The sequence below is a fragment of the Pezoporus flaviventris genome, unplaced genomic scaffold, assembly GCF_033815535.1.
Source record: "Pezoporus flaviventris isolate CSIRO_AGI_PZ_B2104156 unplaced genomic scaffold, CSIRO_AGI_Pfla_v1 ptg000031l, whole genome shotgun sequence".
Classification (NCBI taxonomy): Eukaryota; Metazoa; Chordata; class Aves; order Psittaciformes; family Psittacidae; genus Pezoporus; species Pezoporus flaviventris.
The window spans coordinates 23,007,236-23,031,911 of NW_026892579.1; the positions used below are offsets into that span (position 1 = coordinate 23,007,236).

The 24,676-nt window shown below is 37.5% G+C and overlaps 1 protein-coding gene across 1 annotated transcript in view; it reads left to right on the top strand.

The window, feature by feature from the left end:
* COL12A1 (collagen type XII alpha 1 chain) overlaps nucleotides 1-24,676 on the top strand; it is a 102,669-nt gene that overhangs the window by 13,685 nt on the left and 64,308 nt on the right. The window contains exons 6-15 of the mRNA XM_061460462.1: nucleotides 392-655; nucleotides 769-933; nucleotides 1,420-1,593; nucleotides 2,084-2,374; nucleotides 2,575-3,177; nucleotides 4,546-4,818; nucleotides 7,075-7,347; nucleotides 8,291-8,563; nucleotides 20,450-20,719; nucleotides 22,519-22,785. Of these exons, the coding sequence (XP_061316446.1) occupies nucleotides 392-655; nucleotides 769-933; nucleotides 1,420-1,593; nucleotides 2,084-2,374; nucleotides 2,575-3,177; nucleotides 4,546-4,818; nucleotides 7,075-7,347; nucleotides 8,291-8,563; nucleotides 20,450-20,719; nucleotides 22,519-22,785 (2,853 nt within the window). The remainder of the gene's footprint in view (nucleotides 1-391; nucleotides 656-768; nucleotides 934-1,419; nucleotides 1,594-2,083; nucleotides 2,375-2,574; nucleotides 3,178-4,545; nucleotides 4,819-7,074; nucleotides 7,348-8,290; nucleotides 8,564-20,449; nucleotides 20,720-22,518; nucleotides 22,786-24,676) is intronic.

Genomic DNA, 24,676 nt, shown 5'->3' on the forward strand with positions numbered 1-24,676 from the left:
AACCTGTGCAGCTTTTATGGGGAGAAAAAGATACAAAACAGAAGTGGTACAAAAGGAAATGTTCCTGTAACATCAAAGTGTTGCAAAAATTTTTGTATGTGAGTTTTCATCTGGCATGGAATAACAGATCTTGTGAAATAGCCTGAGAAGTGTCTCAAAACTGAATATCTAGGTGACAGTTCCCTTTTGGTGATGGCAGGTAGAAGGTTTGTATGGGTGTTCACTTATGTTACTAATGCTTCCCCAAGTAAAATACTCCAGATAAGAATGTCAGTCTGTTAATCTGTTTGGTTTGTCTTTTACCTACTAAGTTCCTGTCATACATTTCTCACTGATTTGTAAGAATGCAATTGCTAATTTGCTAAGAGATTTTTTTTTTTGTGTGTTCCAGAATGCTCCATAAGTGCAATGACAGATTTAGTTTTCCTGGTAGATGGTTCATGGAGTGTAGGGAGAAATAACTTCAGATATATTCTGGACTTCATGGTTGCCCTTGTATCAGCTTTTGACATTGGGGAAGAAAAGACGAGAGTTGGAGTTGTTCAGTACAGTTCAGATACAAGAACAGAGTTCAATTTAAATCAGTATTTCAGAAGAAGTGATCTTATTGATGCAATTAAAAGGATACCTTACAAAGGCGGCAACACAATGACAGGTACAGATTTCCCGCATACGCATTTATTCAGCATTTCGTTTTATAATCCAAATTTGCTTTAAATCCTGCTTCATTCAAGCCTAGTAAAACACAACCTATGGTGGTGTTTTTAGGTGAGGCTATTGATTACCTGGTTCAAAACACCTTCACTGAGTCTGCTGGAGCAAGAAAAGGCTTTCCCAAAGTAGCAATTGTCATTACGGATGGAAAAGCTCAAGATGAAGTTGAAATTCCTGCAAGAGAGCTTCGCAACATAGGAGTTGAAATTTTTTCTTTGGGTATGTTGAGTTTTCCTATTGAGAAATTAGCATTCCTGATTGAGATCTGATTGAGATCTGATTGAGAGATTAACATTTCTGAAGAATAAGTTATATGTTTTACAGATTCTTTGTTTCAAAAAATTCACTCTGCCACTCTTTCCACATATATGCCTTGAAACGGTTCGTTCGTGCCCTCAAGACACGCACAATAATAGTTGTGTTAATTTTATAGTAATTCTGTAGCTCCTATATGGAGATAAGATGACTGACAAGCATACTTTCAACCTTAGCCTTATTGAAGATGCCACTTTATTTTCTCAGGTTAAAAGCAGATTATGTCACCTCATTGCATTAATCATTATTTTGTAGTTTGATTATTAATGACAGAAGATAACTGAACTGAACTCAGCTTTACCCCATCTGGTTCTGTTACTTTATGAATACATTCACAGGTGTCTGTATTTTATGGCCACTTAACATGGTCCTGTCTATTGCAACTTCTAGGAATCAAAGCAGCAGATGCAAAGGAACTCAAGCTAATTGCATCTCAGCCTTCGCTGAAGCATGTGTTCAATGTGGCTAATTTTGATGGAATTGTGGATATACAGAATGAAATTATCTTGCAAGTGTGCTCTGGTGTTGATGAGCAACTAGGTGAACTGGTTAGTGGAGAAGAAGGTGAGATATTTTATACAAGTGTATTTATTAATCTCAGTTTATTCTAATGCACATTCAAAGGCCTATCTCTGCTTCCTTTGCTTTATTTCTAGAATTTGATCTGTTGCCTCATTTAGAAAGTGCGGAAAACAGGTCTCAGCTTTGTGCATTTAAATACAGGAGAGAAGAATATGATGTAGTAGATTTGGAATAACTCCGATATTCCATAGTTTCAAGGGCAACGCAGTGATGTGCTGTTATCAGAAGTCTCATGCAGCCCATTTGAACACAGGCATCACTTCTATGGAAAAATGTACTAAAGGGGAAAAATCTTTTATTTGGACTTCCCTGCAATTCACTTGTGTTTAGTTATGATTTAAAATAGAAAAGAAAGGGATTTTTAGTAAAGATTAAGCAAAAATAACTACATTTATTCCAGAACTAAAAATGTGGAAGAAAATATTTTTATAATTGTAATTAATATTTTGGGTTTGATTTTGATTGCTTTCAGTGGTGGAGCCTCCTTCAAATCTAGTGGCCACTCAGATCTCCTCAAAATCTGTTAGGATCACTTGGGATCCGTCGACAAGCCAGATAACTGGCTATCGGCTGCAGTTCATTCCAATGATATCTGGTGGAAAACAACATGTACTGAGTGTGGGTCCTCAGACTACTGCTCTGAATGTTAAAGATCTCTCTCCAGACACAGAATATCAAATTAATGTTTATGCAATGAAAGGACTGACCCCCAGTGAGCCAATAACGATAATGGAAAAAACACAGCAAGTAAAAGTTCAAGTGGGTAAGTAAGGAGCTACTAAGTTATTTTCACACAGTAACCTTTTGATTGTTGTACCTCTGATGCTTGTTTTAATGTCATACCTTTATTATTTATGAAAACCAGCTTTACTTAGCATGGTTTATTTTCCTTATAAGCAGCCAGGTATGTAATGCTGTGGCTATTGAATATGTGTTTATAGTGGTGATTCTTTTTCTTTGCAGAATGCTCACGTGGTGTGGATGTAAAAGCTGATGTTGTGTTTTTAGTGGATGGTTCCTACAGCATTGGTATCGCCAATTTTGTTAAAGTAAGAGCCTTTTTGGAAGTGTTAGTTAAAAGCTTTGAGATATCACCTCGAAAAGTACAGATAAGTCTTGTCCAGTACAGCAGAGATCCCCATATGGAGTTTTCTTTGAACAGATACAACAGAGTGGAAGACATAATTCAGGCTATTAACAACTTCCCCTACAGAGGTGGATCTACGAACACAGGCAAAGCGATGACATATGTGAGGGAGAAAGTATTTGTTACCAGCAAAGGATCAAGACCAAATGTGCCAAGAGTCATGATTCTTATTACTGATGGAAAATCGTCAGATGCTTTTAAAGAACCTGCAATAAAGCTGAGGGATGCAGATGTAGAAATATTTGCAGTTGGTGTGAAGGATGCAGTACGTACAGAGTTAGAAGCAATTGCATCGCCTCCTGCTGAAACCCATGTTTACACAGTGGAAGATTTTGATGCTTTTCAAAGAATATCGTTTGAACTTACGCAGTCTGTTTGCCTACGGATTGAGCAGGAGCTGGCTGCTATAAGGAAAAAATGTAAGTAACTACTATTACTTAGAGAAATGTAGAAAATGCAGTGAAAAAAGATCTGAACCAATGTTTTGTGCTTATAGTTACCTAAAGTATTGCCATTGATTAAATTCTCCATATACAAATGATAATTTTAATTACTGGGGATTTGGTTCTCATTTTCAATATGTTAAAAACAATGGAGGAAATTAATTGAAAAGGAGAGACGAAAAAAGTATTGGAGAAATACCTTTTTTCCACCTCTCTTCCTGGGTACTTAGAAAACTATTAAAGTGTGCATCTATCTGGAATGACCTTAGTGGATGTGCTATGCTTTTACATTCAGGGTCTTGAGTAAAACAGTTACTCACTAAGGCCACTCTTCATAAGCTGTCCAAAATGAGGTAGCTAGTATAAGCTTGTCTTTTAGAATTTCAAAGGCAGTGGAGCAATGCCAACACCGCCAGAGGTGATTTGATAAATTTTTGGGTATGTCCTCTGAAATGGGTATAGACAAGACAATTTGAGACAGCAGATGCTAGGTGACGTTAATCTCAATCTAACTGTAAACACTGAAATGAAGGTCATCACATACATCCAAATTTGACAAGTTTGTGTAGTGTTTAATATTTACGAGATTTGTAAATGACCAGCTTTTGGTCAGCTAAAGTTACTTGTGATTACTTGCACCCTCGGTGTCCCTACTTATGTTTAGTAGAACACTAACACTGAATAGTCCCCACTATTGATAAACCCCACTGTCTTTAAAAGTAAGCCTTTTATTTCAGGATAGCTTTGAGGAACAAACCAGCAAAGCAGTCTTTGTTTTAGAGGGCTCAAGCAGTCTTAACATCCCCACTGTTAGTCTGACTAGGCCAAGCAAAACAAGCCCAGGACGTCAGGTTTGTGTTTGTGCCTCATGTCAAGTTCCTTGTTTCCCCTTTGACTCTGTTCCTGAAGAAAATACCGGGATTTATTTTGTCCTATTTCTAATCTAGATCTGAAAAAAAAACCCAAGGATTCTTAGTCCCTGTTGAGGGTATAATGTTACTTCTGTTCATGGGACACAGGGGAACCCAACTTGATAATCAGATTCTAACTTAAGTTTTCATAAGTACCTTTTTTTAGATGAACTCTTCTAATTTTATCAAGAAATCACTGAGTTGGTGCCTTTAGTCATTGTTGTATGATGCGAGACAACCTAAAAAGGATCCTAATAATATTTGATGGATATAAGCAAGTATAGAAAACAAATACAGTTGCATGTGCAACAAATTATCTGTTCAATTAGGATAAATCATATTATTGAGGGAAATTTTAAATTTATTTTAAAGATTTTGTGTTAAAAATATTCTAGCAAGTATGCCTCATCTGTGCATTTTTATTTCCATACAGCTTATGTACCTGCAAAGAATATGGTCTTTTCTGATGTAACATCTGACAGTTTCAAAGTGAGTTGGTCTCCAGCTGGATCTGAGGTTTTGTCCTATCTCATTAAATATAAAGTAGCAGTTGGTGGAGAAGAATTTATTGTTTCAGTACCGGCTTCAAGTACTAGCTCAGTTCTCACAAACTTGCTACCTGAAACTACTTATGCAGTCAGTGTGATTTCTGAATATGAAGATGGTGACGGCCCTCCCTTGGATGGAGAGGAAACCACCTTAGAAGGTAGGCTTCCCGTTATTCTCAGACATGGAAGAGTCATATGTTCAAATGAGAATTTGCTTATTTGAGAGAACGGGTGTATGTGGAACAGCCAGCTAAGCCTGAGGAGCTGTACTGGTATGTGGGATGAGAATAAACATAATTGTCTCTCAATGCATTTAGTAAAGATATTAAATTCCAATAATAGGCCCACTTTAATTTCTTAAGATTAGATTTTATTTTCCCTGAAAGTTGGATGGATCCTGTGTTTCTCTGTAGTGGCCTATTTTCAAATGGTGTGTTGTCAAGAATATATTCATGGACATGTATCAATCTTAATATACACTTAAATTGGACTAAATGTAGGTCCTTTCCAACTTTATTCTGTTTCATTTAATAATTATGATTCTGATGCAGGAATGTACTCTGACTTTAATACATTTAAAGTCAAGCATGTACCTATGAAATTTGCCGTGTCTCCATTCAACTTATATTAATAGAAATTCTGTTTTACATACCATAGGATTAAAGGGGGCTGAGTTTTTGGTCAGCTGTTTTTCATCAGAACTTCATGGGTCTGATCCAATAACTCTTACTGATTCAAGACTTCCATTGGGAAGTCACTGAGAGTTTATGTGATTAATGGCTGTAAATATAAGTGGTAGGCTGTAAATTTAATGGTAGCAGTACCTCTTCTTGGTAGAGTTGCCATGATGAACAAAGAAAGAAAGAAGAACAATGACAATAAATTTGATTTTCTATTCCAGTAGTTATATACTCTGTCTAGGCTAAATTGTGCTTTTTAAAATATTGATCCACTCTTTTTCATTATTCCATGCTGTCATTTGTGACCTTTGGTGACGTAAATAGTTCCAAGGGAGCAGGGAAATTTGTTAATTGCTCTTTAATTTTAGGACTGATAGAAATACATACTTATAAAATAGCTTAGTTTGGATGTTAAATTTAGAAGATAAAGGTTTCACTGTTGGTGTGCACGTTTCCATGACTGTGCAAGTCAGAATGTTTTGGCCACACATAACTTTCCCTTAGGAAAACAAAATCTTGGCTGATAGAAAATGTAGCTTTTGAGTCTAAAGGACAGGAGAAGGAATAGCTTTAATAAAAATAATCAGTGTTCCCATGTTATAACTGATTATGCCTTAAATAATTGTCAGCATCTTGATCTGATGATGTTCCAATATGCCTGAGAAGAGTTCTTTCGCAGTCATATAAACATTAGCAGCGGTCTGTGCAGATCTAGCTAACAATTTGGGCCAGACAGTTTTCTTTGTAACTAATTTTGGTTTCACGCTTTTAAAGAATTTGAAATTAGGTATTGTGTTTCTCCTGAGTAGAAAACAAGTTTGATTATTTAAAACTATGATTATTAATTGCTCCTTTCTTAACAGGCATGTAATTCTGCATAGAACAATTCTTTTGGCATATAATGTCCTAGTTGAATTATAATTTAGATAGTAAACAAGAAAACCCCAAAACCTAAATGACAATGCAACATACTGATAGGCAACTTGCAGTGCATTAGGTCTTAATGGATGTTGGAAGGGTCAAGTTATTCTTTGGTGTGTCCACTGAGTTCATATGAAATGACCTGAGCTGCTGTATCTTTTGTCAAGGAGCAGACTAGATTAAATGATTCACTACCCTTTTTCCTTAATTTCTCAGATAACAAGCTATTTTTTGTCTTTGTAATTAATATCAGAAGCCTTTTTTAAACACTAGATGCAATTTATATTGCAATGAATATATTTTTTATTGTGAAAATTTAATTTAAAGCAATAGAATTGCTTTTGTGTTTGGATTTTTTTTTTTCTCTGTTGCATTTCCCTTGGTCATTTCTTTAAAATCAGAGAGCTGTCTGTGTGTAGTCAGCTATCTGCAAACAAAGGTCATGCAGAAGCAAATGGCCGCAGCAGAGAAACCTGTATATTTTGTTGTGTTAATATATTTCCCTACTAGTTATTTCCAAGTGTCCCACACAGTTCAGTTTGACTGTTACCACTAAACACAGCCAGACTATCTTAAGTTTCAGAAGTGCCTGTATAAACTGACATTAATGTACTTTTGGGGACAGCTTTGTTACACTGCTCGTTGTAACTCTGGCCCATAGATTTTCAGAAATGACTAAAACAATGGGATAGCAGTATAAACTGTTGTTTTGATAAAGTGGATAAGCTAACAGAATGATTGGAATGATTTAATTTCAGATACTACTTGATTAAAAGCAAATATTTACAAATTATATGTTTATATTTTTTGTAGTTAAAGGTGCTCCTCGAAACTTAAGGATAACAGATGAAACTACTGATAGCTTTGTAGTTGGCTGGACTCCAGCGCCAGGAAATGTCCTACGGTACAGGCTTGTGTATAGACCGCTTACGGGAGGAGAAAGGAGACAAGTGACTGTCTCAGCAAATGAACGATCAACTATTCTGCAGAACTTGATCCAGGATACAAGATATGAAGTATCTGTTATTCCTGAATATCAGTCTGGGCCTGGGAATTCTCTGAATGGATATGCAAAAACTGATGAAGGTACATAATCAATGCTGTGAATGTAGTAAGCTTGAGAAGAACTCCCTCCATGTTGACATATTCATACTGAGAAGAGAATAACCCACATTGGCCATATGTATTATCCCAGGGATAATAACAGGGAATTATAAATTACTCAAGCCTAGTTGAGATGTAATTTAAGACAATATAATTTACCAAAATTGCAATATTTAATTTTAAAATATAGTCTATTGAACCTGCAGCACCTAACAGGGCAGGAAGGTAATGGGTGAAGAATCTACCTGTATGTTTAATTAATTGTCCTTGTGATTCTTCATATCAATTATATAAATTACACTTCTTTTCAGCAAAAGACCTTGTTTGCACTTGTTCTTAATGGCTAACAAGGAATAAATGAAACATTTAATGTAATAAAGTTATCACTGTGTCCTTAACTTGTATGAAAATGTATGATCCTTTAACAGGTATTATGCTTTATTAAACAAAATACGAAAAGTACAGAAACAGTAGAAATGTCCTGATCACTGGTGAAACTTCAATAAGATTTTGAATATTAGAAAACAGAAAAATTATCATCAAAAAGAACTCTGTCGGAAACTTGAATGTGTTAATTTCACATTTCACTGCTGATCTGTGGCTTCATTTGGCAGACAGTGACTTCAGCATGGATCTTGGTGTGCTGAAGTTGAATATAAATTCAGGTGCTAGTATGTATAAGTGTTCCAGAACTGAGCCTGTCTTAACAGAAAAAATAGGAGAAAAAAAGACTTTACTGGGCATTTTTGCCTGAGGATTGTGGGGATAGAATTATAGAATTATAAAATCCTGATTAGAGTAGCAGTGTTAGTGCAGGCTATTCAGGAACAATTTTTTTCAGCACTAAGTCCTATGTTAACCTAAAAAATAAACCACTAGGTGAAGCTTACTTCAACTTGTTTTCAACATCTTTTGACATGTGCAGTCCGAGGAAATCCAAGAAATTTGAGAGTTTCTGATGCTACAACATCAACAATGAAGCTGTCTTGGGGTGCCGCTCCTGGCAAAGTGCAGCAGTACTTTATAACATACACTCCAGTCTCAGGAGGTGAAACTAAGGAAGTGACTGTGAAAGGTGACACTACCTCTAAAGTGCTGAAAGGCTTAGATGAAGCCACTAGGTATGCATTGACTGTGTCTGCCTTGTATGCATCTGGAGCAGGAGAGGCCCTTTCTGGAGAGGGAGAAACACTTGAAGGTAATCATTTATTATTTCTGTACAGTCATTCATGTGTTTGACTAATATTTAAGGTTTCTTAAAGGGTACTGTCTTCCTGAGTTTTCTGTAGAAGTAAATATGTGAATGAAAAATAGGCATACAGACGTTCTTCTGCTTTACAGGGATTTTCCAAACTTACCGTCCATTAGAGAAAACAGTGGGGTCAAATCACTGGTTGTGGAAGGGACTCTGGGTGTCTTGAAAAAGGTATTGTCAGAAGTACCGAAAAACTGACTGTACTTCCATACCAGCCTTAGTGAAATATCTTTGTCTTATACCTCTCAACCTTGCTCAATTTTAGTGGCAGATTGTTCTTAATGTAACAGGATTAATTAGTGGGGTTAAAGTATCTCATCCATTTGAAAATTTGCAGGGTTTGTACTGAACTGAAACTGGACGGTGTTCAGGGACCATATTTTCGTTAGAGAAGCAACATGTAGTCTAGTCATAGGAATAATGAATCATATCCTGCTTTTAATTAATAGGAGTAATAACCTGGAGGTGAGCGTTAACAGAATGCTAGCAAAAGTGTAAGTTGGAGCCAAAGACTCTCTTATAAAGAGGGGAGGCTGCTCTCCCTTTGCCTTCAAGCAGAGAATTTCCCAGACTTCTCTGTGAGCCTTCTCAGTGTCCTCTGTTAAATGTCAGAGGATAGGGAAAGCTGCCTTCTAGGCCTTGAAAGGAAGTGTGGCTGTGGTCTGTGCTGGCCAGGTATGTACTGCTAAAGTCTGGCACTGCAGCTGTGTGGGCAAGGCACTTGAAAACATCTTTCAGATTAATTGCATGGAATTAAATCTCGTTCATTGACACTAATGGAGTTAAAGTAGGGGTATACTTAGCCCTCAGTTTCTCCATCAGTTTAACTTTTTGTTTATTACATAGGTTAGAAAACAAACCAGCAAATCTATTTTAAATAGGAACCTGGAAAAACAATCAAACAAACAATTAGTTCCGATGATTCACCAATACGCTGAATTCATCCCACTAAAATTTAGGCACTTATTTGAACACTGCAGTTTGCAGCATGGACTCTCTAGGGTTCTTCAGTGATTGATGAAGGAAGACAGATACTTCTGGAAGGCAGGTACTCCACCTGAGGTCTCATTTTTCCTTCAAAGGAACATTTCTCTGTTCACTGACTATAGAAGGACCACCTGAGACCTAGGCACCAACCTCCTGCCTGGCCCACTACCCAAGTTTCAGATGACTATCCAATTTACCGACTTGCACTGAGACAAAGTGTAGCCATCAGAGAATCAGGCATCTTGTGATTTATGTTGAAAGGTCCCTAACTCCCTCACTTTCACTACCCATGCAAGATCCAAAGTGCCTCTTTTATAAAAGAACCTGTCACCTGCCCATAACACTACTGAAATCCAGGTAAAGGAGAACAAATAGCTGAATTCTCCCCATATCCTCTAGAAAGGCCAGAGGTAATCATGACTTAATGAACTTCTCTGTTGGTGGGAGTGCTGCCACTTCCTTTTGTGCGGTATTCTAATTGAGTCTAATACTTTTTTGAAGGGAAGAAGGGGGGTGGAGCTGTAGACCTTATTGTCTGGGAGAGTTTGAATTCACATCTCCACACTGCAGTTGATTCACAAAGCGGTAGTGTATGCTGGGTAAGAGTCTCCTTTACTCTTTCTGTTAAATCTGTACATCCAGAAATACAAATTTCACTCTCAGACAAGAACAGAATAGATGCCAAGGAGGCAGAGGAGACTGACACCCCTCTTTTTTTCTCTGTCAGCGGAGAGACGAATGCCTTGGTCTTCCTTTGCAAATCTTGAAAGGCGTCTGTCTCTCTGTTCAACAGACTGAGTTGTCCACTTCCTTAGGGAGATGCCTCAAATTTTACTGAAGGGTTGACTAAGTTAACTGTTTACATTTGGTGGAAAGGTTTTCACTGAGTATCTTTGTAGTAAACCTGAGAGAACCTTTACTGATATGGAGCTCTGGAGTAATCAAGTGTGTTGCAAATTCATAAAATAAGCTTAGCTTTTTAGCCTATCATAAAACTTAGTCTTCTAAGGTGTTGCCTAGAGCTTCAGTTAATACACATTCTAAATGGAGAGAGCAGTGAATGAAATACAGTGGAATCGAGAATACAGAGTCATCAGAAAACCAGAATTCAGTCTCAGATAGAGACTGTCTTGTCCTTTCCATACTCCCCCTCCCCCTCCCTAAGAGGGCTCTGATTCTGATTTGGTCTTTCTGCAGTGGAAAATTGGTTTAAGAGTCAAAGAATTTAAAAGGATAGTTGACTATAGCTCAGGAATTGGTTTATATGCAACCAGATGGAGTTTAAAATGGATGTTGCACTTAAAAGGACACAGAAGCATTCCTGTAGGAGGTTTTACTCTAAGCAACTGAATTAAAACCTTATGTAAAAAATTCTGTGACAGATTTTGTCTTGGGATCAATATGAATAAATAAACATCCTGTCACTTAACCGAATTACTTTTTATACAGTTTTTTCCTATACAGGAGAAAATCAAATTAAAAATTACTTTTAACATTTTGGCAGGTACAGCTTTTTGACTCAAATGCATACACTTTGAAGATTCAGCTGGATTTGAAAATCCTGTCAGGGTACACTCCAGAAAACATTACTCTTTGTATTGAAGCTGTCTATTAAATTTTTCTTGGTTAGATAAAATGTTAGTAAGAGTATATACAGATGTCAGTCATTACTGGGTGTTCAAAGGTAAAGACTAGAATGCAAAGTTCTGTTTGCATGACAGCAGGGACATAAATCACGATGTTTTCTCATGGAACATCCACTGTGTATTTTAGTAATCAGCATATAACTGTTTCATGGCATAATAAAAATACTTAAATTAGACTGAAACTCTTTGAACATAGTCCATGCATATTTTAAAAGACTCTCTGACTAATGGTATGAAGGGTTCTCAGAATATCTGTTAAAGTATGTATAAGACATTTCACTGTATGGTACTCTCTTACCTCATTGAAGGATAAAAAGACAAAACCTTTGAGGAAAACCAGACAATTAAGAGTAAAAGTGTTGCAATTTTGGAACTGAAAGACAACATTCAAACTTCAAAGCTTAGTATAGAGTTTACTTGAAAAGAGAAGTCATGCTGCCTGTGAAGCTAAAATAAATACAGTTGGTCTTGCCTGAAAATTTACACAGGTCAGTGAAGTGAATGCTTGACTGACATAGCTTGTCTGACTGAGGCTGGGAATGGGACAGATCTTAACTCCTGGAGAAATAAACTTATCAACAGTAATGACAAAAAAGCTGTAAAAGGAAGCATAAAGAAGTGTTAAGTATTTCAGTTAGTTTTTCCATGAGCCATGGTGTCTGAGAAACAAAATAGTGCAGTGTGTGTTTTTCATTGCCAGCAACACTGAAGTACTGACTACTTAAGTATTTTCCTCTATTAGGAATCCCAGTGGGGCTTACTTGATGTCTTCACCATATGATTTCTCATCAAACCTACTCAGTCAGTGATGCCATAGTTGCTGGCCACTTCAGTTCATCATCATTATCAAGAGCTAGGCTTGAGATTGCCTTTCAAACTGTGACAGTTGTTGGTTTATGGTATTGATAACATCATCTAAGGAAAGTCAGTTTGGGTGCAGTGAACATTTCAGCACCAGTAGGAAAGTGAGAAAAGAGGAACTGGATACAGTAGCTTCTCCAGCTATTGTATAGTCAAGTGGCAGGAAATGAAAAATTCAAGATCTCAGATGTTAATGGAATTTTACTGAATCACTAAATGGTCCCCTGAGACTAAGGGTGTAGACAAACATTCTTACTGCCTTCCATAATGATTTTGCTGTATATGTAGTAGAACTCATATGGGCTGATACTGTTTTCAGTTGCAAGGGTAGCCTTCAGCAGAGAGAGAAAAACTGATAATTTTTTAGCCTGCTCAAACATGACTTGCAAGAAGATGTCTGCCCAGGCATGGATTGAAGGTCCTTCAGTTTTTGGTAGTTACAAATTTCTCTTGGAAGTTCCTTCTCTTCCTCTGCTTTGCTCTGCAAGGCGTTTTTTTCAGGGTTTTGAAGTGGCTTGTTTGTTTCAGGATACTTGGGAAGATTAATCCACACAAACCCAACCAGCAATCATTCTGTGTACCTGGTATCATTTACCAGCTGGCTAATCTCTGCTTCTTCGTTTGTTTTTCTTTTTGCTAAGTATATGCATGCCCTTATTGATTCACTGCATAAAATAGAGAGAGCAAACATTCCCCCAAGTAACTGCATAATCTCTTCTATAAATTGTTTGCATAGGTATCTGGCCCAGCTCAAAGATAAAACACATGCCATAGGATCAGAATTTTAGGAACTGTTCACAGACAACTCAGTATAGAGAGTTTAGCAAATGAGTAATCAGGATTTTTCCATACCATACTGGTAATTGTTATTCTGAGAGTGGGTTATTTCTTTTCTGTGTTTTTGAAGCAGAAAAAGGGAAACAATGCTTTTGCCCCTTTGATGCAGGAGTATGCTTTCCTTTTTCAGTAATCCATATTTTAGGAAATTTATAGTGCTCTGATCTTTTATGCAGCCTTTTTCAGTCACTGGCTGATTTTATCTGCAGTTATGAAGTACCATCTGAAGGTGAAAGTTTTGGAGCTTTATATTTCATAGTGCATTAAATACAACTGCACATACAAAATATGTGCTGTAGAAAACTCTCCACTTTATCCTCTCACTTTCAAAAGTGCATGGTGATCCATCACCAGGCAGCTTTGGTTGGAGCCCTTCTATGAAGTGCCATGGAAAAATTTTCCTCAGGCATATTTTGTTGGCTGTGTCAGCTCACTCAGTGTCACTGAAACTGCTAAACTAAAATAAGTCGGTGCAGACTGCCATTTGCCGTGTGTTGGAGAAAGGCTTGTGACAACTGGGGGAACTAAACAAATTAGCACTGAGTTTTATTTGATGATACATAATAATACAAATTGAAGAATAAGCAAGAAATGTCCACAGGAATGCCTTAGGAAAAAGTCTTCCTCTTATTCCCAAATATCCCAACCCCCCAATTTTGCTTTTATTTGGGGGGGGGGGGGGAATCATATGATTTTACCCAAGTCATTGTACACTAGAGCTAACAATGACAAACATGGTAAGGGCAGTGAACGTAAATGCAACAGACAAGTGGCTTGCGAGAGCTACAGTTTTTCTAATCTATTTTTTAATAAGAGAGGTGGTTTTAAATCTGGCAAGAATTTGGTTTTCTGCCCAAAGGCATGCTGTCAGATGAAAATAACATACTGTACATTAGCTGCTAAATAGATTAACTTTCATAATCTGCAGTTGTTTTACAAAAAAAAAAAAATCATTGCTAGATTAAGCAATCTACACAAACATTTAATCCTAATGAATGTTTGAAAAGTTTAAAAGCTGCAGATCTATTTTATGAGTGTCTTTTTGCTGGCAGTTATATATTTCTCAGAACAGACTTAATATTTCAGTTGCTGACTCTAAGCAGGGGAGTCGTTACATTTGTAATACAAGTTTCATAGGAATTTAGAAAAAAAGTCTTTTTTTCTGGAAAGAATTGTGTTCAGATTCATGGCTTGCTTTCACTGAGAAATTTCAAAGCATTTCCACTTACATCAGTGAAGTTCCTAAGCTAGAAATGCTGTAGGTGTAAATGGATGTAGTTCTTTTGAAATAAATGAGACTGCTAGTCTAGATTATCAGACGTATCAACCCATTTTATTCTTATCTTTGTAAGCTTTAGAATAAGCAACAAGAGATGTGGTGTATTAAGTTCAGGAGATAAGTTTGAGACCTAGTTTCATCACTGTAGCTTTCCCTTTAGAAAGAGAATCTTTTATCTTCCAGTGATATAGGGCCTAGTCCTGCCATCCTGTTTGATAGGTAGCTGTTTGTGCTGTGAGAACTGGGCTGTACTAAATCAATATAGTACAAAAACTTGTCATCACTAGGTCACTTTTCAGTTTCAAGTTATTTCCTATTGCATACATTTCTTAGAGCTTATATTTGAGGGAGCCCCTCCTTTTTGTCACAAAATAGCAGTTATTTGGAAATTATTTCGTTTTGCTGTTTCTATGGTACCATAAGAATGCTTTAGAAATGAATAACCTCCTACAGACAGCATAGTACAAATTCAAGTGACATTTTGTTACAATGATGTTTTTAGCATATCACAGGGACTTTTCATAATGTTCAGACTACATAGTCCTGCGTCCGTCCTGACAGAAACAAGGACTCAGTGTGCCCTCAGGAGATTTAATGCTGTTTCGTGCATTTCTAATATTATACATTCCAAGATTTTTGAGTCTGACATTTGAAATTGTCTTCTGTTAATATGTGGAAAATTTTCTTACTTTTATACAGGAAATGAAATATATATCAGGAAAAAAAACCCAAACAACCAACCCAATAAACAAACCACAGGAGAAGTTTGAATGAATAATAAAAAGATATTTCTAGACATCTGAGATTAGTGTTACCTAATTAACAGTTGGAAAAGACATAAAATATTAAAAGGACTGAGTATGAATTCCTGTTGGCTTTATCCTAGAGCAGGGACTCAGAAGTGCTCTGTCCAAAGTACCTTTGTTTTGGGTCAGAACTTTTCCTGGTGTGTGTCTTCTCACCTTTCTGCATTCCTAGTAGCAGAAGAGCAAGAAGCTTTTTCTAAACTAGTCAAGTGAGCGTTCCCTTTGTGTAGCAAGACCTTGCTCTTCCCTGCACCGTCCCCTCTCAATGTGCCTGAGGGCTGGTACTCCAGGAATAACCCTCTACTTTGTGCTTCAGAGGGAAGGGTATCAGCTGACCAAAGCGACTGCCTTCTGAATGCTGAGGAGAGTTTGATCATTAGAGTAAAACTGTAAAGCAATCCTGCAACCATCTCATCTGGTGGGCACACTTGGATCATTGGCTGCAGCGACCTAGCCTGCCTACTTAATGGGATATTCCTGATGTAAACAAGGCAGGAATCAAGTATATGCCTCTGCAAGAGAAGGCTCACTTATATAGTTGATTCTGACCTTTTCAGATGCTGGCTTATATCAATCCAATGTTTAACTGAAATGCAACATGGCTCTGTGTGAAATTTACTGCTTCAGGTTATTTTTGAAAGCTGGTTTTAGGAACACATATAGGAAACTGTTTAACCTTTGGGTCCAAATGGCATGTACAACTCCCACTGAAATCATCTGGAGTTGTGTAAATGTTTCTGAGGGGAAAGGCCATTTGAATAACGCCATTTCATTTTTATGCATGTTAACATTTTAATTTTAGCTGATTCACAGTCTTGTGTTCAGTAACAACAGTGATTGCTGGAGAGCTATGGGAAGTAAGCCAAGTGGACACAAGGAAACTACTCTAATATTATATTGTGTCTCTGGCATACTATAGTGAAAAAACCTAACATGGAAATTGGGCATTGCAGAAGTCCAGAGCTGGGTGTAAAATCACCTGACTAAAAATTACCAAGTTAATTTTTGAGAATGCATCTGCACTGAGTGATAGTAGAGGTTCAGGGGACTGTGGGCAGACCAGCAGTGAGATAAAGACTGCTTAGAGATCTGATAGCCTGAAACTGGTGGCTGGCATGCTTGTCTAGGCAAGGGTTTGACCCGTACACTTTGTTTTACTGTGTATGTACTCACCATGGCTTACAGCTGTGTTTACACCAGCTGGTTTGGTGCTCCAGAACACCATAGGACCTAATGCCTGTTAGGGGATAATTTTCGAAAAACAACTGCTTCCTCACTTGCTGATGGCTTAGGGGCAGTATGAAATAATGAGCGTACTTTAGCTTCCATTTCAAGTCAGCAAATACAGGAGTCTTTTGATAACCACTTGTGAGCCAGCCAGTCAGCACTTTTCTTTCTTACAGTGTTCATTGTCCTTCTATGCTCCTTATCCATTCTGTTTAAACAAGTAGGAAAAAAGCAGATGTACAACAAGCATTTCTGAACACATGGACCAAAGAACAGAATGACTGCTTAGGGGTCACAGTTGTGGATTTTTTTTCTTTTCTTTTCTTTTCTTTTCTTTTCTTTTCTTTTCTTTTCTTTTCTTTTCTTTTCTTTTCTTTTCTTTTCTTTTCTTTTCTTTTCTTTTCTTTTCTTTTCTTTTTTCTTTTCTTTTCTTTCTTTTCTTTTTTCTTTTCTCTTTTCTTTTCTTCTTTTTTTTTTTTTTTTTGTGAAATGTAAGCAAGGTAAGTAGGTATTTTGTTTTTAGTCCAAGGAAAAATATCTCATAGGTCTAATTGTATGTTTGCTAGAGAGCACAAGTATGTTCCTTGACTTTGAGTGTAGCAGCTTAGATAATTTTTAAGGGAATCCTAAGAAATTAAGACTTACAGTTGGACTGCATCTTAAACACAGGTGTTCTCCTAATACCAAAGCAGTTGTGGGAGATTCAGTGAAGCAGAAAAAAGCTGTCAGTGAACTTCCACTTCACACACGAGGTGCAAATCAAGTTAGTGTGTTATGTTAAAGAAATGTTCTTAGTTGCAGTGTACCATATAAAAAGTCTGATTTCCCTTACTAGGTAAGTTGTCTTGTCAGCAGTTTCCAACTATTTGAAGTAAAAATTTTCTGTTTAGTTCTAGTGGTTTGGTAGGAATCCCAGTCCCTTTTCCCTCTCTTACCTTGCCTTATAAAAAAGACATTTAGTTCCAAGGATTATTTCTTTCAGAACCAACAGTAAATGATATTCATTATAGTCCATTTCAAACAAATTATTTTCCTCTGTTATTTAATGACCTCAATAATGACTTAATCAATAATGGTTTTAAATGTGCAATTATTTTTGCAGTGTTTCCAACATATATCATTAGCTGTAACATCCAAAAGTAGACTTGCAAAAATTGTGCTGTGGTAGCAGATACTTTAATGCTGAAATCATGTTGTGGCAGAGCCATGTTTTAAAGTAGCCAAAATAAAGTGACTTGTGTATTTATATTACATTAAAATATGGAAAGAAAGGTTTTTATTGTGAGACATCTGTGCATTCTATCAAGTTAGGTTTTCCATATTTTTTCCATTTGGATTGCCTTATTCTTTTTTTTTTTTTTTTAATTGTATGAAAAAGCCAAGGTTTTGGAGTAGAAGCTTAAGAGCAGACAGAAAAATTGGTGTAATTTACTTCTGAAGGCAAATCTTTTTTTCAGGCATCCAGGAAAATCAGTCTTTGGAGTTTAGATTCTGCCTTGACTTTCATTTAGTGCAGTCACTGAATTCAGTGAGACTTCATGAAGCATGAGTTGAATCAAGCTTTTTTACTATAACTTTTTCACTATATGCAATGACTATTGTGAAATGAAAACTAAGTAAACTTTACCAAAACCTCTGTATCTTAAACTTTTTTTGAAGAGAGGATGACATAATTTGTGGTGATTTATATTGTGAAGCTAAAAACTGGTTTGAAGAGTAAAATTGTAAGAACTGATGCTGAGTTAGGATGAAAAAAAAAATTGTCTGCAGAAAAACATGATGGGATGTCCCAAGACTGTGAATTAAAATTGGAAAAACCCCACAACACAAAGGAATTATATTACATGCTCAAAGGAATTAATGGCAGTGTTCAAGACCAGGTGGCAGTGTTCAAGACCAGGTTGGACGAGGCCTTGTGTGATACGATTTAGCGTGAGGTGTCCCTGCCCATGGCAGGGGGGTTGGAACTAGATGACCTTAAGGTCCTTTCTAACCCTAACCATTCTATGATTCTATGATTCTATGAATTATATTACATGCCCTATTAGCTATATTTAAGAATCAGCTTTGTGATTGGAGAGGTACCTTCTGATTCTGTAATCTCTATAGGTATTGAATTTTTATTATATGGTAAGCACTGTTTTCAGATAGGTTGATATTAATTTCCATTTGCCATTAAACCAAGTGGCATTCATTGGCTCAGTTTTAATGAAGTTGTGCTGGCAATGAAATAATTGCAAAATCAAGCTTTCTACAGGTAGTCCTGTTTGCTCCAGTGGGATTATGTTTGGAAATGTTGCATATTTGCAGTGGAAGTGAAAGACAAATGAGTATGAAAAGTAACAACACAGTATATGACTAAGAGCAACCTGTTGTTCAGTCTTGGACTGAAACTGCTTCAGGCTTCTCAAAACAGTGAGGTCTGTTCTTGCAGTAAGTCTAAGCAGTGGAAATTGGATAAGTAGTGAATTTCTCTGTGTTCAGAGATTTTGAATCTGGTCCCATGGCTTCTGTGGTATAATATAGGGTTATAGGACATTTTTATCAGTGCACTGAAGCTTAATTGTGATGCCATGAGGCCACCTCACGTGTTTAAGACCTCTTGCTATGCAGCCTCTCAAGAATGTCTGTACGGGGAGAAAGACCACTGAGAATAAACACCAAGGAACCAAGTACTTCTGTGTATATGTGGATGTGGTTTCATAGATCCCTTTTGCAGATTTTGCTGCAGTGAGGCCATTGCAATAAACCCACCAGTCAGCGCTCCTTTCCTGCCATCAAAGCCAGCCACTGCAATAGGAAAATTGAACATATGTTATAAATGTATGTTAAACATTAAACAGAAGCACTCCTTTCACTGTGCCTCTTCAGACCAATGAGATCCATTTTTAAGCAGTGGAATCACTCTGATGTGTTAGGTGAGACTCATGCATACAGCTGTCAGCTGGATTTCACAGACTAATGAGTTGTCTCCTTTGTTCCAAGCTGTCTGGAACAAACTACAGGGAGGAAAGAGGTACAAGTCTTATGAGTGGAAAGATGGAGAGTGTTTTGTACTTGTTGTGGGGTTTAAGCCCAGCTGGCAACCCAGAACCACGCAACCACTCGCTCACTACCCCCTTCCTCCTCCCTGCTCCCGGAGGGATGGGGAGGAGAATGGAAAGAATGTAACTCCCATGGGCTGAGATAAGAACAGTCCAGTAGCTAAGGTATAACACAAATCACTGCTGCTACCGCCAATGATAATAATGATAAGGGAAAGAACAAGGGAGGAGAATACAACCCCTCACTACCCGCCGACCGATACCCAGCCTGACCCGAGCAGTGATCTAGCCCTTCCGGGTAACTGCCCCCAGTTTATATAGTGGGCATGATGTGCTGTGGTATGGAATACCTCTTTGGCTAGTTTGGGTCAGGTATCCTGTCTCTGCTTCCTCCTGGCTTCCCCTCCTCCCTGGCAGAGCATGAGACTCAGAAAGTCCTTGGTAAACATTACTGAGCAACAACTTAAAACATTGGTGTTGTCAGTGTTGTTCCCTGGCTGAAAGTCAAAACCACAGCACTGCACCAGCTACTAAGAAGGAGAAAAATGACTGCTATTGCTGATCCCAGGACAGTACTGTAAGTGCAGCATGAAGTAAACACACTAGAAATAAGTTATAAACATAAAATGAAATAGCTGATAGATCTGGTGGTAGTCTGGAAGATAAGACTAGTACTATTAAATAAGAAAATAAAGTCATCAGAGAAAAGACTGACTCAGGTAAAAGTCTCCTTTATTTACCACCTTCCCACCCCGAAAAAAAGTTATGCACATGAAGATGAAGAGGGATGTATGAAATGATTTTCTTTACTTAAGAGTCAAAACCTACCTAAATAAGCACATCTAAGCACTTGCTTAATTTCAAGTATTTGGCTAATGCCATTTTTATTTTGCATATGCTAAAGCATAACTGCCAAGTGTCTTGCATGGTAAGAGACAGGATTGTTCATAGTTTAAAGTTAGCTTTAAGCATTTTGCTGGAAAAGCTACCAATTTTCTCTTGGAACTACAAACATGGTTGAAACTAATATTGATGGAAAATGTTTGCTTTTACTGTTATGATGATTTTTACTTTTCCATTTGTACTTTGCTAACTTTTGCTGTTTGTATTTTAGAGACAATTTGCTGTTTTCTTTCTTGTAGAGCGTGGTTCACCACGTAATTTGGTTACCACAGACATAACTGACACTACAGTTGGGTTATCATGGACACCAGCTCCAGGAGCAGTTAACGATTATAGGATAGTGTGGAAATCACTTTATGATGATACAATGGGAGAGAAAAAAGTGCCTGGAAATACTGTGGATGCCGTGCTAGAAGGCTTGGAACCAGAGACTAAATACAGGATTTCAGTATATGCAACCTACAGCAGTGGAGAAGGAGACCCAGTAGAAGGAGAGGCTTTTACTGATGGTGAGTGTAGTGCACCATTGCCACTATTGTAACATTCTGTTTTTGATGAAATTATGATATTTTAAAGCAAATGGAACTTATTTTTCTTCACCTTTCGTTTTTCCTGAAATTTCCCCACAAACCAAAATGCCACATCAGATCAGTCAATTCTGGCTTTTTTGTTTGACCATTAAATAAAAGGAAAAATCTGTCCTATGTCATGTAGATTTGGATTCAACAAGAGTTACTTCCACCTTAAGATGTGATTTTGTCTGCAAATTGCGCTAAAGCCAGACTTTCACAGATTTTGTATAACTGCTGGGAGTCAGGTGGAAGAAATGTTACGGATCGAGAAAGAAAAGATGGGTAAATCCCACAGAATCAGTGAATTTCTGTTCCAAATTATTGCCCTTTCCAACCTTCACAGTCCTTAAACTGAGTGATCACTTACTGGGTGATTTTAATGTTTGTTATTTACCTGTCCCGAGATAATTTTTCTTATTTGCTAAACATCATGTAGTGTTAGTCAAAGCAGGCTCAAGCCTCTCCTGCAGTGTAGGCAAAGTAAAAAACACTGAGAGGCCAGGCATAGCTTGTTGCTTTATAGCAAGAACTGGCAAGCAGAAGAGCCAGTTGAAGGGATGCCCTGAAGCAGTCTTCTAAAGGGGCCATATGAATATAAAGCCTGAGGAAATGCTCTTGGGAAGCATTGTGTGTTTACATGTTCTTGTACTCTTTCTTAAGCATCTGTTTTGACTGCTGTTGGAGACAGACTACTGAACTACTTTAACCTTTGTCCCTGGCCCAGTTGTTCTTAAGTTCTCACAAGAGTAGAGTTTGCTGCCACTGGTAAGAGCTGACTCCCCAGAGTCAAAGCAGACTGCTGTCCCAGCAGAACTTCCTTCTTTCTTCATGAACAGCAGCATTAGCTGTCCTGCCTTCTTCTGGTTAAGTAGGCAGCTTAGCCAGATCATTTGTTACTTCTCTCAGTGTCCAGGGAACCTGCTGTGAGGCATGTCAATAGACCCATACCTGAGACTAACAGCGCATCTTTCTGGTATAAACACAGAAACTGTCACTTCCTAAGACTGGGAGACAATACTGTAGCCTGCAAAGTCTTCCTTACCATGTGACAAAATATTGACTGATTCTTGCATGCCAAGAAGGTTCTGTTTTGCCAAAACCTAGGTGGCTTATTCCGGCTGGCAGCCAGCATTACATACCTGTCATTTCATTTCAGAGCATTTGTAGCATTTTTACAGTCTGGAAAATATCTCTTAGAAATTGAATGCTGCAATTTGTAGAGAAAATGCTTTATTAGTCCATGTGCATAGTGGTGAGTGATTTTCCAAGTGTTTGGAAAGTCACTCACCACTGTTTGGAGGATAATTTTTATGGAGCCCAACACCCAGCAGTTTAGGTATTTACCAGTGCCTTATAAGATCTGTAAATGCGAAAGTTAGACAATCTTGACTCTACAGGACAGTGTATTCATAAAAAAACAGTGGCTTATAGTTTATCACTTTCATTTAAGAGTGCTGAATCCATTATTTAATAGATTATTGAAGAGTGTGACTAAATAAAACTTCCAATTATGCTGTGTCATAGTGGAAAGTACACTTGTGTTTGTTTAGTCTATTACAATTGAAAAAAATAATTTGACAGTGGCCTGTGAGATTCCCCACAGTCAAATACTGTAATTTTGAAAAGGGCAATTTTATTTTTTTTTTTAATACAGCAGAATGAATGTTGTAGGCATGCATTTAAATACATCTTTATGTGACAAAGTAAACATTTATCCATATTTTTACACTGAAAAGTGTCACAAAATGCCAGGACTGTGACAGTAGACAACGAAACAGAAAACACAATGAGAGTTAGATGGCAGCCTTCACCTGGGAAAGTCTTGTCATATCGTGTGTACTACCGACCACGCAGTGGAGGAAGACAAATGTTTGGAAGAGTAAATGCTCCTGCTACAAGCATAGTGTTAAAGCGACTTAAGCCACGGACTACGTATGACCTCAGTGTTGTCCCAATTTATGATTTTGGACAAGGAAAATCAAGAAAAGCAGAAGGAACAACAGGTATGTATCACAAGTGTGTACAGGATTTTATAAGTAAAGTTTTGTGCCTAAAATTGACTATCATGATACTTAGAAATGTATGGTGGAGTCTGCCAAGATCATGAATGAATGGACAAATTAAAAAAAAAAAAATGTTAGATGTTAAGAAGACAGTTTGATTTGTTCAGAACTCCACTATGTCACAGCCTGAGCACAGGGTCTTGATGTTGATACTGGGTAAATATGGTAAAAATGTAAATATGGTGTAAAATCTCATTGAAAATACTGGACTTGTTTTGAAAAACTGTCATCAGAAGTCAAAGCAAGGTGTTTTGAGAGGAAGACCTTATATAGACTAAATGAAGTATTAGTTGCTTCACAATTTGCCTTTTGGTTGTGGGCATTGATTAAATAGCTACCCAGCATCTTATTACTTAGATTTGTCTTCTTCGGTCACCTTATTTTTTGTGGAAAAGCTGAATTAATAAAAAGGGGGAATAGGTGATTTTGAAGAGTCGTAATTAGAAGCTTGACCTCAGAGACTGTGGTCTACTGGACAAGCTCTTTTCTCCCAGAAGCTGAAGCTCTAAAATATTTATTAAGTCCTGTTGAGGGATTTTTTGCGGTAAAAGCAAAACTAATTTTCTGCTCTGCCTTTAGTATGTGTCTAATGCTGGTCTTTATTTTTGTAAGGAAATGTTCTCTTGGTATCCAGATCAAATCAACCAGATAAATCTCAGATCATCCAGCTGCTTTTGATTTTTTGTTCATCTTGATATGGGATATGCCTCTGTGCTTTCAGTGTAAATAGTTGTGGTAATCACACTTTGGAAGAAAGTGGAGCCTGAGTGATCTTGTTAGTTCAAGCTGTCATGATAATTCAGGGAGGAGTATCATGGGAGGTGAGACAGAGAGGCTGTACTTTTCCTTGTGAGTGGGAGTGTATCCATGGTTTCTCAGGGGAATTCACAGTCTGTGGACATTTATGATCTTTCAGCCATAGCTAGACAATTACATTGGCAAAAAGGTACAAAAACCTGTTTTTTTTTTGTTTTTCCCTCCACCTTTTCACTCCAAAGTGGTAGTGGTGACTTTCTGTTTACTCTAATTCCCATTTTTGCAACTTATAAAGATTATACTGCTGCAGCATTTTCTACAACTGCACTTTAGATTTATACAAAGCAAAAGTGACGCAGAAGCTCGCAGCAGGCTTATTAACCACTTTGTCTATGAGGACTGACCTGCACTGGATAGCTGTTAGTCTTCAGAGGAAGCTGCTCTTGACCTAAAAAACTCAAGTGGTTTGGCTGCACTCCTCTGAAGAATTATTTTTTGACATACTGCCATACCTGTGGTTGGTGAAGTTGCTTGAGGTGCTAGGCTCTGAGCCTGTAAAGGGAGAGGACTGTTGGCAAGACCTTTTCTATGAAGGAGTCCTTGCCTCCACTCTCTCCATACTCTGACCTCTGGGACCCAGAGCTCTGAAGAAGAAGCAGCTTGAAAAATGATATTGGCAACTGAGTACTGTCTGGGTGTGATTTTTGCCTGCAGTGAATTCTCATTTTTCCAGTGTTAGTTTGAGGGGAAGCTGTTTCCATTTCTCTCTTTTGGTCTATATGCCTCATCTATTTGCTACCATATAAAAGAGAGAGGGCTAAGTTAAGCTGCTCATCTAGTTGCTCCATAATTAAGAGAGAAAGACTGACAGTGGTTAGTCCACCTGTTCTCAACACTTACTGAAGATCAGATGGATGTTTAAGGTAGGTGAGATGAATTGCTATCTATCCCTCAGTCTGCTGACTGTGGAGGGAGCCTTAATAACAAACCTAGCTTGCATACCTATTGGTTAGATAGATAAAATTAAATGAAGTAAATCTTACCTTTTACATCTTGATGCTTGACTTTATGTCAA